We start from the raw sequence: 13,168 nt of genomic DNA on the forward strand, positions 1-13,168 counted from the left end.
CACCATACTCTAACAATAATTGTTGGAAACTGCAGGGTAACTATTGCAAAAATTTCTATGTGACTGGGCATCAGTGTTGTTCATCCTTGGTGCAAACCTCTAGTCCAGTAATCATCTTTATACCACACTCACACAAATGGTTAACTAAACAAAACTTTTGATATGCCACAGTCTCACCCTGAGCTACAAAACAACCAGACCTCAACAATGTTGAAGATTTCTGTCTTCTGGGTTGTTGCGCTGTGTAGTATGGACTATAAACTGCAATGCTTTGCTGAGGACTGTAAGCTTCTGACACCTGTTTGAGAGAGGTTATACTAATTTCTCAGCTTGTTTTTTTAGTCTTTCTCAGTCTGTTATATTTATTTTCTGTGACCGTCACAAATTACAACAGATTTTAAACCAAGCCAGCGAACAAAGACGTCTTGTAGAAAGTGGGCTCTACTGTTGTTGTACGGCACCGATTATATAACAATTTCAGAATCTGACCTCATTCTCTGACGGCAATAACACTAGCACTGATTCTAAACTTCAACACGAGAGTGGCACAAGTGAAGCTTAACCAGTCACAACAATTTCTGTTGGCAAAGGCTAGGAAAGGAGGTGGATGATGGAAATTAATTTCTGTGGAGAAATACATGGACTGCAACCATAAATTACTTTACCTTCTGACCAAAAGTGGCAAACATGAAAGGATTTTATTCTGAGAGGTAAGATACTCATTCTGGCAGTGTTTCTAGGCCCTCTGAGCATCACTCGTGAAAGGATTAGGGATAAATAATTTAAATTAGTTCACTAATAAATAATAACATATACACAATACACTGAAATGCTGCAACCAAACAATTTAACATGCAATATTAAATGATAAAAGAACTGAAATATTTTGTTCTGAACTCATCTGATGGCAACAAAATGTTCAGAAAAATTAAACAATTCTCATAAATCACAGTTAGAAGAAGCATGTAACATTGCAATGATTAAGTGCATTCATTGCATACCTGTAATATTTCAATTTCTATCACCATGGTATCTGAAATGAACAAAAAAGCTTTACAAACAGAATCTAAAGCTCAAAACATTTATATTTTAAGTACACAGCAAAAACATAATTTCAACCTGTGCATTTAAAATTAATTATATATTAATAAAATGCACCATTCTGAGCAATGTCTGTGGTATGTAACTGAAAACAATAATTCGTGATGACCTCACTATGTAAATAACTCCCATACATAACACTTAAAAATGGTAAAACACCAAACAGTAGAATCACTTATTGAACAAGAAATCTTGCTTAACAATTTCTTGTCACAGGATGTTCATGAATCCAACAAAGGAATATTGATCATTTTGCAGTGTTCTGGTACATAAATAGGGAAAACTGAAAGAAAAAAAGTTTCATGCAGTCAAGGAATATTTATGACTAATCAACATTCATAATCGTGCCAGATCTAAAACGAGGCAGTTCTTTTACTTATTACAATATCATCTGCAGTAATTTGTAGTACAGTATTTAATGTTGTATACAAGACTGTTGTGATATTACAGGACGTATGTTAAACAGCGTAAGCACATTATTACTCTCCTTCACTTACCCATATGCATGGGGAGTGAAGTGGTCAATATATGGTAGTTAGAAGCGATATAAATATCAACAAAACATTATGGGGGTGGAAGGGGATATTTGTACTGTTCCTTCACAGTACTACATATAATGTGTGTGTGTGTGTGTGTGTGTGTATTGTTTTTGACAACGTTACAGTCATCAGCTTTCCTATTTTCCAACACATGAATAACGCGGACCCCTTCAATTAGAAAAAAAAGCCAAGGGACATCCGGTGTAGTACATCCTTGATTTATGTATAAAAGCATTTCATGAGAATAAAATATCTCAAATGAATATCCATAAATCAACTCACCTGGACTCAAAATGGTTTTGTGTTAATACACTACATTTTAAGCCTAGTAAATTGCATAGAGATCAATAACTGTGCTAACCAAAGACATACTGCATTCACTCATGTGTACCAAACACTCAATTAAATTTTGTATCTCGGTTTTCTGACCTGAATGATCTTTCTTGTGATTATTTTTGAAATGTAACTGCAGTGCTACATAATTCTGCAGATGTTCATTAGAATGTCTGAAAATAAAATATGAGTATTCTGCAACTTTTATTATAATAAAATAATTAGGACAAGAGTGAATACACACAACTGAATACAATATTTTACCCAAATTTCCCTGTCAGTGAGACTTACAGATGACAAAGTCTATCTTGGAAGGCTACACATCTCACAGCTGACAAGTTCAGGCGAATTAAGGTATGTGCAGTGTGGGCAGGTCCAGAGTGGGCCAGGGCCTGCCTGGCTTGTGACTTGGTCATTTCCTCTGACCAGCCCATTTTCACTGCTGTCTGTTCCAAGTTCCACCCCACCACCTACCGCACCCATTCCAGCAAATGCCACACTGTGTGGGCGTGACTGTGGTGGAGATGATAAACTTGCTGAAATCAGCTGCTCAACTGTGGCCCAATGTTCCGAACGGGACCAATCCCGTGCTTGCTCTGAGTTTCGAGTTCTAACAGCTTCCAAAACGGGGCCCATATAATCCTACAAGAAAACAAATTTAATCTGATTTATATTGTGTAAAGGTAATTACCAAATCTGTTCTACATGAACAAACTGAATTTTGGAAAGTATAAGTACTTCAAGAACTACCAGATAACCATAATTCAACACTAAATCTAAAAGATTCCCTTCCAAAAACAAGTACCATTGTTGCCTGATTTTGCCCCCGAATGATTTATTCTTGATCACAAAACTAAATATCTCGTTGAAAGAGCCTCATTTTGAAACACTTGAAAACCTGACAACAATATTAAGCACATGCAGCAAACGTTTTCCAATAATGTTTTCATGTATGCAAGAAATATTTTTATGCGTATAAAATCATATGATGAGTACCTTGAGGGTGATTATGCTTACTATAGGCTAGTGTCAATAAATTTTTACGCTCATTCAATTGTCAGACCTCGGATGTAATTATTATTTATCCCACTAACCTTCATGGGCAACATATCCATTGATGAGATATAGAGAAGAAAGTGAAAATCAGACACAGCCTTCAGAAAACAGTCAGGGGTGAACTGCTGCATATATGAACTTAAAGCACTGAAATCCTGAATATGGCCATCAACCATCCTGAAATTATACAATGATAAAGATAATTATTATATATAAAATATCCAATAATACAGTGACTATTAACCTGAAAATATTGTAAAAATAGAAAATGTATTCACAGTTCCCAATGAGCAATTGACATTTACAGTTTCAGGTCAGACTTTGTAAATATCTAGTTTTAATGAATTGTTTGGTTTTCCTCATGGACACTGCTTTATTAGCTACAAAGTTTGCCATTCTGCTATTACAATAATTTTTTTTTCATGACCTGTCAAGGGGTTCACAAACGACAAACACGTTTGAGAACAGCCGTTCTATGACACAATCACAAAACGAAATTTAATAAAATCCCAATGAATTGTTCTTTCTGGGAGGAGGGGGGGGAGTTGTAGTCTGCAGGGCTACCAATAGATAGCAGCATGATCTTGGGTAAAAATCACAGCAGACGTAAATGTGTCCATGATATGTTTTTCGCTTACGCAAAAGCATAAAGAATACCTAAAAGATATCTGAGTAAAACACTGATGAACAAATATGTACTTTTTTACTCTCAGAAACACGAGTGACGTAGGCCTACATGTTGGATCTGCGAAAACTTTCTTACACCACGTGATATTTTATCTCAAATCTACTGGCATGTTACCTGTTCTCTACTGGGAATGGTCTCACATTAGCGTCTGCACAAAACGTGAACAGTGGGTTGAGAGGCGTAGAGACTGGAATATCAACAAGCAAATACTCAACAGGTAGAGGCCTGGCTAACCTGGGGACTTCATTACCATAGCCATCTTTTTCCTGGAACAAAAATAACACACATACAAAATTAGCTATAAACTATGTATTTTATTTCTGTACGGAATTTAGCAATTTATTACAACACTATATAAACCAATGCGTACTGTCACTGTAAATACTATTGCAATATAAAACTTTTCGAATAACCGCGGTTAAATCGTCTGCTTTAAGATGGCGTCTGCGCGATATTATTGGAAACGCGCGGACAGATGGCGCAGGTTCCGTAAAGCAACATCGTCCGCCATGCCAAGTGGTTCAGTGTTAACATCATGATGTGGCATAATGTTGTAAGTTAGTGCCGTATAGAAGCCGGCAACGGCAGTTTTTCGTTATGTAAAATATAAATGCCGCTTCCTCGTTCATCGACAGTTTCGTATAACCGTAGAGACGCACCGATACGTGCGTTTTCGTCGTCGTAGCTCGTTCGCTACATTACGTATTTTCATCGTACCGACTTTTGTTTTTTTTTCGCTGTGGCAACAACGCGATAAACACGGTAAGGAAATTACTTTAATTGTTGGGGCATTTTGTTACTAATAATTCCTGCAGTACTAACTAACATTGAAGATTTGGTACGTGTACTTATATCATTTTCACAATCTCAATTGTGGCATGTTGCTAGTGTTCTGTATACGAATGCCGCACAGCATAAGGCATCCGTGGGGAACGAAACTTCTATTTCGTGATCCACGGCGGGAGTACACACGGAGCAAAATGCACTGACATGACTTTAGATTAATGCTCTTTTATCTTTTAGTCAATAGTTGGCCACAAATGTAGAGTTTATATGGCTGTCATTAAAGTAGATCTAATTATAGCATTATATACGACCTTTCAGGAACAGGTAGTACAGTATAAACCCGATGTGAATGTGTTTTTGTAGTCAGACTTTCATAATATTTCGAGTACAGTGTCAAGCATAAGATGCACATCTATAAACATGCAATAGCTGCTTTTTGATAAATAAATTAGCTAATTTATGTATCAGTACTTGTTAAATCTATAATCTAACTTTACAGATGATGGAACCAGGAGTACTACCAGAACTTGAGGAATTGACCCTCTGCAGTTTTTGCAAGCAGAAGTTCAATGACTCGGATCTTTGCCCAAAGTTCCTAAGTTGCAAACACTACTTCTGCCTCAAATGTATCCAAACTGCACTAATGAAAGGCCGCGAGTTGTACTGTGTTCACTGCTGGAAGCGTACCGAGCTCGGTGAACAAGGGGCAGACACTCTGCAAACGTACAGTGCAGTTCTGACGCTTGCAAAGAACTTCACAGCCCTGAAGATTGGTCCAGGAGCTGGTGGAGGGAACAAACCTCCAGACAAAGACCGCAAGGTAGCCAACATTTCAACTGAACAAAATCCTGCTATACTTAGTAGGCTAATCTGTGGTTCAAGCATGTGTACAGAGTCAGTCAGTGTTACAACTCATTTTTACTATTTTGTAGCACTGTTGGTAACTTGTATATTATGACAATATAGAATTGAAAATTATAAAATGTACTGCTTTGTTTTATGTTCTTTTCATCTTTGAACTAAACTGAAGTATGTCTGAACTATTCTGATAGGCTGAGGAAATTGTCATTCACATGACTGAAGGGAACTGAACCTTGCGAATCCAAGAACTAACATTGTCATGGATGTCACTGCACTAAATGCTCTAGCAGGGGTACTCTCTTCACCTATGGGCAGTAGTGTTGAGATCTGAAAATATATATTATGATCGCCATACCTGATGCTTATGTACAGGGGTAATTTCTACATTAACAATCTCTGCTAAATATTTGAAAACTTTTCTGGCTGGAATCAAAACTGTATCTTGGCTATAAATATGAACTGTGACTGAGACAACATGCACGTATGTCAGTCACAGAGTTAGGAGTTTCTTATTGTGTGAAACTTGGTCTCTCACATTAAGGGAAGAATACAGATTGAAAGCATTTGAGAACAGGGACTTGATGATATTGGGCCTAAGATGGATAAGGTGACAGAAAGGAGAAAATTGCATTGTGAGTGGAGTCATGGGGGTGACAAGAAACACAAAACTTTGGTTAAGTCTGAATGGAAGAGACTACTGAGAAGACCTATTTGTAGATGGGAGGATAATGTTATAGTGGATCTTACAGAAATACTGGATTCATCTGGCTTTGGATTGGGACTAGTGGTGGGATGCTGTGAACACGGTAATTAATCTTTGGGTTCTGTAAAAGGCAAATAATTTGATCAGCTTTCGAACTACCAGCTTATGGACTTTGCCACAGAGGAAATTTAATTTAATTTTGTTCTGTAACTTTATCTTCTATCTCAACAGATTTTGTGTTTGTAATTTTTTCTGACAAGTTTCAGCCATATGGGCTGATCATTAGCCAATATGAAATCATTTAGTTCCTAATTACTGTGTGACTATCACAATGACCCTATAGGGCTGAAATGTGCATGTTAGAATAAGTGACAAAGGTGAATGAAAGGAAATTAATTTAAGAGGGCATAAGATAGTTATTTTTGTAGCCAAGACATCTACTATTCACTTATACGATGGATTACTGCAGTGAAATATAGTTTGTTGGATACAATAGTATACTAAACCCCTGTTACTAACAAGAAATGCATAAAATTAACAAAACAATTACAAAATGAATCTGCATGTATGTAATTGAACCAAGCAAATTTACAGTGGACACATGGGTTCCTTAGAGGACTGAAAAATATTACAGAAAAATTTATCTTCACTATCACACTGGCACATTTGTGATTTGTGTCAAGATCATAACAGTATTCGTAATTAAATTCTACCATGCTACCAAACGTGTTACTGTAATTCAATTTACTGTTCTACCAACTGTGTTTTAATTACATTTTACCATACCTCCAAGCGTGTTACTATGATTGTTAATATATATTTGTTAGTACACATAAGTTGAAAGCACAAGTAACATACTCATGCTACCAAAACCATTATTGAAGCATTGGGATGACTTTCATTCCTACTTAATCTAAATTATTTATAAACAGCAAATACACATGTAGTATTACTTATTAGTTATATAACAGTACAGTCTGATAAAATATACCTGATGTATAACATTTTGGTAGAAATTTGGGAATAAATGGATTGCCTATTTGACATATCTATAAATGTAATTTCGTTCTTTACGCATTAAATGAAATTTATTCCAAGCATGAAATCACCTACATCTAGTTTAGCTTACCACAGTTTTAATTATAGGTACAAGTTTCAAAACTGGGATTGCTACTAAAGAAATATTAAACAACCTGAATTTTAATGATACTGATTACAACTGAATATATTTTTGATGTTTGCATTTGTATTGTATGATCAGAAACTTTGGAGAATCTGTTTCAGAGGAATGGATCAAAGGTATGCAAATATATGTGAAATAACTAGGGTATGTTTGGATTGAAGTTTACATTCATACTGAGGGGTATATGAGATTAAATGCAGTTGTGAAATGCTTGACAGAAAATTCTGATCTGCATAGTTAGCTCAGAAAAGGAAGACGTAACAAGAAGAAGGGCCCGTTCAGATACTGACAGACAACACACAACCGTCCACCAATAATGTAATCATTTTCAAAGGTAGCATGCCAGCAAGATGACCAGTCTTAATTCTTTTAATAAACGTTAAAGAATGATGAGAAAACTAGTTATTCAGTTTCTTTCTGTATGTGTTTAACCTTTAACATTTTTACAGGCTTCTCTAATGCCCTGTTCTGAGTATATTTTAGTACTTCTTGTTCCCTATATTACTGTATTTTTAATGCATGATTTTATTTTTTAGTTATCCCATGAATGTAAATCTGATTATGAAGGCTGTGTTTAGTTTTTTTAATACTAATACTACTGTGATAGAATAATTCCAAGAAAATTCCTGTTGTATGACTAGTATAAAGGCTCAATATACACACATAGATAATGTGTGCATGTGTTTTATGGGTGACTGAGTAGTAAATGCTGAAATGTGCATGTTTTATAGAGTTAAGAAAATACAGGGTATCACTTTTTTGCCAGATGTTGCCAAGTGAGAACTGCCATACACATGGAATGCCATTGGCACTGTGGTGCCACACGTGTTGTGCTGCCATTTGTCGAGCGTGCGCAACACAGCAGGAGCATCCAGGTCATCAGGTGAAATCTCAGGGGGAAGCCAAAGAACAACTTGTTTCGGAGGTCTGCACTTGTCCATATAATTCTGTGAATTAAACTTCTACTTGTTTACAAAATATTCTACCCATTTTTAAACTCTTGTTTTTTGCAGATGGAACTTCTGTCTATTTTCTCTCCTGTAAACATTTGCCTTCTACATTTGAGATGAGTTTGAACCACATACAGTATTACAAGTAGTCCGGGTTCTCAGTCCATATCTTCCATGTCTAATTGACGTTGTGTAGTTCAGTAATTATATTTCCATAGTGAATGAAGTCCTATTATATTCTCACTTTTCTGAGAAGATATGGTTGTGTTATTGTTGATAGTTGCCACTCCGGATTAGATCTCACTGTGTGCTTGTGATGTTTCAGGTTCAGTTAGAGCTGGTTGCAATGAGTAAAATGCTGTCTGAAATCCAACGTTTGGCAATGCAGCAACGAGACTTCTTGCTGAAGGTCCTGGAGGCTTGTGTCACTCTCAAGACACATGTTGAGACAGATCTTCAAAATGGTTGGAGCCATGTACCAGAAGTGACAGAGGCACGTGAGACACTGAGCAAGGCTCGGGCTGGCCTTGCTGGTGTAGATGGCCCTGGTGATGCTCATGTTCTCTATTCATCTCTCTCTCTGGAAAAGCAGCGACTTCAAGGAAAGTATCAAGAGATGTACCTGCAGTGTCAGCTGGATGACCTGATCGGCAATTCTGGAGTGGTGTTTGACTTTGCCCTGCTGAAACAGGCTCTGGCTAATATCCATTCTGGAGAGCCCCCTGCACCACAGGCTGGTCCAGGTCGTCATCCCCACCATGTGGCTGCTGCTCAGAATCCTATCCTCTTCCTGGCCAACTACTGCATGTCACAGTTGTACTCACGACATGTATTGACAAAGCAGCAACATCATTTGCAGCAGAATGGAACTGTGGAATATCACCATACTCCAGTGCATCAAATGCCTCATCACCTTGTCACTCCACCACATCCTCCACCACCTCAACACATTGTTGTTGCTGCTGCTCCTGCTCCCTCATCTGTTGCCAACAAACCCCCACCTGCCCTTCCTCCTCCAGTCCATCATGCACAACCACCACCTCCTCCCCCATATGGACAAGAACCAGGAGTTGTAGCAGTCCAAGTTCAGTCTCCTCCCCAAGCAGTCATGGCCATCAATGTCCGTAGCCCTGCAAACCCATGCCCACTCTACTTCTTCAACATCGATGTCAATGGCTCACCTCATGGACGTATTGTCATTGAAGTTTGTCCCGATGCTGCTCCAAAGATGGCCAAGAACTTTGGTGTGCTCTGTACAGGTGAGATGGGTGTCAGCTACAAGGGCTGTGCTGTGTTCCAATGTTGGGAAGGAGAATCAGTCATCACAGGAGATTTTGAGCTCAACAATGGACGAGGTGGAAGATCCATCTACGAGGATGGCTACTTTATGCCCGACGACACTAAATTCCCTGCAGTGCGTGGTGCTGTGGGAATGAGGCGCACTCAGAAGCGCCATGACAACCTGGGAATGGTTGGTTCCCAATTTCGCATAATTTTGCAGGAGATGAGAGGCTTCACTGGCATCTTTGGTCATGTTGTCGAAGGCCTTGATCTGGTAGAGAAGATATCAACGTTTGGGGACCAGACGGGTAAACCGACCAAGACTATTGTCATTACAAAATGTGGCAAACTCTAAGAAAGGTTTTACAACAGTTGGACTCTAGGTTTGCTGTATTCTGGTGAAGTCACTGAAGTATCCATATTTTTTTCTTTCTTTTTCCCACGGAAGTATGGGAACACAGCATTCATACAGTTGTAATTGGGAATACGTGATGATCATGCAAAATATTTGACTGTAAAGTAATGTACTGTTGGCTAAAGTGATCTGTTAACAGTTCGTCATATACATTATAGCAATGTAAAGAGAACGGACATTTGTAAGGCCCAGAATTGGCATAACAAATAGGGCATTCATTAGCAAGCATCTTGGTTAGGTGCAAGTACAACTTACATTAGACAGATAAAAATATTCTTGTGCTGGTATAAGCAAATATGATTGTTTAATTTAGAGAGATTTGCTCTTTTACCATGATGCATAATGACATTTTTGTAAGGGATTAAAGTGTTAATAGGGATTTGTGTGTCCTCTTTGTGCATGTTTCTAGCGGTTGATCTCAAAATGTGAAATCATAAGGCCTAACTAGGTAGAAAAAATGGCTAACCAATGCATCTATATGTATGCATAAGAAAACATAGAATAACTATGTTTTTATTCGTCAGTTACATTATTTTGTTCGTTATTCTTCCCTCCAATTTTCGAAAGATTTTGGAGATCCGTTTTTGACGATCGATATCGAAGCGTAAATGTTCTCGCATCCATTCCTTCTCTTGATCGAAATAGTAATTGTGTAATGCCGAATAATCGTTCGTCCACCCGCATTCTTGATCATTAACCAGTGTTTGTTAACTTTGATCGAGTAGTCTAGAAGAAAGGTCCGGTGCATCTTTATATTGTTGCCTGGTAATCGTCGTTTCGGAATCGTTATCATAAGCATTAGTTTATTTTTAGATCGAGGGGTAGATGTGTCATGGTTTCATTAAATATGTGTGTAACATACCATTAGTGTAAGCCTTACAGTAGTCTGTTTTATAGATATCGAAATACGGAATTGTCACTGTTCGTTGGGCATCTCTTCTTTGGGACTAAGAAATGTTGCTGTAAACATTTTTCTATGAAAGCACTATTTGCAGTTGGTTCCACCATTTGTATTTTTTCTTTTGACAACTACTGTCGTAATTTATGTAAGCTTTAGTTTATTTTAGAGGGGCATAGTTTGAGGTTCCATATAAATGTGGTTCTATTTGTTGTGGAGCCTGTAAGCTTCAGTTTCTTTTACAATGACCGTTTAGTGTCATGGTTCCCCCATATAACATGTCTTCAAGTACTGTATGCACTTCAAAAATAATGTGTTCTAATGATAGAAGTTCATGTATGTGCATTGCATATTCCTTAGTTTGTGAAGTCTGGGACCGGCAACCTAATATCATTTCACTGTTTCAAAGGATGGGTGCACATCACTGCACTTTATGTTAAGTTTGATGAGGTGATACTCCGACTGCAGTATTAATAGTCTTTAAAATACTTACTGCTAAAAGAAGAGCTTTGACATTGTACTATATTTTTGATGTTCACACCAAAGTGGGATTACTTACATATATTCAAACACAAAATTAGCGACAAAGATGTGGTCGCAATGATGACTGTTTTCTTTTTATTCTTTTTAAGCAAGTCAAGACGTGTTAAGTTTTAGGATAGCATACATAATGATTGATACTGGGTTGCCTTCCTGCTATTGAAGCAAAATTGTCAGTTAAAAACAGTCGGAAAACCATCCTTGTTTGTGCCTTATAATCTTAGCTGCAAATGCTTCCCTAGTTTTATGAACGTGGTGTTAAAATGTGTAGCTCATAGCTAGTTTAAACACGAATTATAATGGTAAAAAAACAGTAAATCTTGTTAACGTCCAGAAAAGCATAAATACGTTTGTGTACCTTATGCAATTTAAAATAGTATGTATGCTGACAGTTAATCGGAAAAATGCAGTTTCATCAAGCTCCTAGTACTTAAAAATGTAGCAAGCCTTTTTTGTCCCTTTGAAACTTCTCTCTCCATCTCCCTGTGGGCATTAGATTAGGGTACCGTACACTATGCCACATGACAAATTGAAACGAGCAAATTGGCAGGGACACATTCCATTGTCGCTCCAAGCGATTGAAACGAATCTTGAGAGACAATGTTAAGCCAATACTATACTGTATTGTCGATGAATAATTTTAGAGAGAGAAAATCATTGGATCATCATCTTGCGATAATATCATTCATTGTTGCACTGAGGAAGTGCCTTAAAAATTTGTGATAAAACTCGTGTAGCGCCGTTCGATGGGAAATATATGCAAAATTAAAAAAAATGAATTTGTTTGTTTAATAATATATCTAAAACAATTCACCTGTCCTATCTTTCCTCTTGTTTGTCATCTTTATTGTTAATTATCAATATCTTACTTGACTCTCTGAAAGAATTTGTCTTTGCATACAAAAGAAATAAATTACTGTGCCTATATTTTGTCTGCAGTAGCAAAGACTTTGGAAATATGGAATTGCATCATTACAAAATGTATCTCTAAAGTGCAGTCACTAATCAAGGAGCTTCAAAAATATAAAGCTATAAATTTTGTAAATGGTATTAATGGCAACAAAAATTCAGTGATTACTGCTTTGGAAATGTATCAATACTTTGTAAATATGTTGGTCTGAAAGTACATATCTGCCATATGTCTTATAGTTTCCCAGAACTGTTACAGACTTAACTTTGATTTTGTATACATTTCTTGATTTGTGAATGAAACATTACTTTGCATCAGGTGAAAGCGATAGTTAATACTTGTGGATCCTAAGTATGAGTAAAATGGCTGAGAAACAAGAAAATTCTATGATGGTAAAACAAAAGCTTGGGTTAATTGAAAAATATGAGACTGGAGAATCAGTGACTTTAGCCATATATGGGATAGGATGAAAACCATTTGTGACAGACAACAAAATGAAGTTTGGAAGGTGTTATGATAGTGGTGCTGGACCTTCCAACTGTAGCAGTATGAAAAAGTCTTCATAAACAGAGGTGGGTTTTGCCCTTCTCCAGTGATTTAACCAGAAGTGAGCAGAAGGAACATCAGTCTCTGGTCCCATGTGTGCAAGAAACCCAAATTTCTTATGAAGCTTTGGGATTAAATGTTACTTCAATGCCTCTGTTGGATGGCTGACCACATTTAAGCAACAATATGGTATTCATGAAACTGCTGCACAGAGAGAGACTTAATGCCAATTATACTGAAGTTTGATGCTATATAGGACATATCTTGGTCAGTCTTCTATGAATCCAGTAACACTGGTTTGATTGTAGAAGAAACTTCTTCCAGACCGAAACATGATTTGAAGGGTTTTCTTAATAACGGAATCGGCAAATCTGAAAT

The 13,168-nt window shown here is 37.2% G+C and overlaps 2 protein-coding genes across 7 annotated transcripts in view; one reads left to right on the forward strand and one right to left on the reverse strand.

Moving 5' to 3' along the window:
- Npl4 (nuclear protein localization 4) overlaps positions 1–13,168 on the reverse strand; it is a 42,080-nt gene that overhangs the window by 21,555 nt on the left and 7,357 nt on the right. The window contains exons 10-13 of one of the 5 annotated variants that reach the window (XR_015533911.1): positions 3,832–3,983; positions 3,068–3,206; positions 2,265–2,615; positions 1,002–1,033 (exon numbers count right to left, since the gene is read on the reverse strand). Coding sequence is in view for 3 of the 5 variants with exons in the window: in XM_087344132.1 (XP_087200258.1) it covers positions 2,277–2,615; positions 3,068–3,206; positions 3,832–3,983 (630 nt within the window). In the remaining 2 variants the exon portion in view is untranslated. Of the gene's footprint in view, positions 1–998; positions 1,034–1,067; positions 2,616–3,067; positions 3,207–3,831; positions 3,984–13,168 lie in introns of those variants that run through there. The other 4 variants (XM_087344132.1, XM_022069507.2, XR_015533912.1 and 1 more) reach the window with 4 other exon arrangements.
- On the forward strand, positions 4,181–12,113 carry LOC110832476 (uncharacterized). Of its 2 annotated transcripts, none has more exons than XM_022069514.2 (4): positions 4,181–4,479; positions 5,003–5,323; positions 8,017–8,175; positions 8,526–12,113. In XM_022069514.2, the coding sequence occupies exons 2-4, from the start codon at positions 5,003–5,005 to the stop codon at positions 9,834–9,836; spliced, it is 1,791 nt and encodes a 596-aa protein (XP_021925206.1). In that variant the 5' UTR covers positions 4,181–4,479; the 3' UTR covers positions 9,837–12,113. The 2 variants fall into 2 exon arrangements, with proteins under 2 accessions (XP_021925206.1, XP_021925207.1); XM_022069515.2 differs by lacking the exon at positions 4,181–4,479 and adding an exon at positions 4,490–4,555.

This window comes from Zootermopsis nevadensis, unplaced genomic scaffold (genome assembly GCF_977971745.1).
Source record: "Zootermopsis nevadensis isolate Lab colony 2312 unplaced genomic scaffold, Znev_1.0 Znev_ptg000007l, whole genome shotgun sequence".
Lineage (NCBI taxonomy): Eukaryota > Metazoa > Arthropoda > Insecta > Blattodea > Termopsidae > Zootermopsis > Zootermopsis nevadensis.

Excerpts from the sequence above, each read along its gene's own strand:
- LOC110832476 (XM_022069514.2), top strand. The coding sequence starts at position 5,003 with ATGATGGAACCAGGAGTACTACCAGAACTTGAGGAATTGACCCTCTGC. Across the intron at positions 5,324-8,016 it reads CTCCAGACAAAGACCGCAAG|ATGTTGCCAAGTGAGAACTG; the intron begins GTAGCCAACATT and ends CTTTTTTGCCAG. Across the intron at positions 8,176-8,525 it reads AAGAACAACTTGTTTCGGAG|GTTCAGTTAGAGCTGGTTGC; the intron begins GTCTGCACTTGT and ends GTGATGTTTCAG.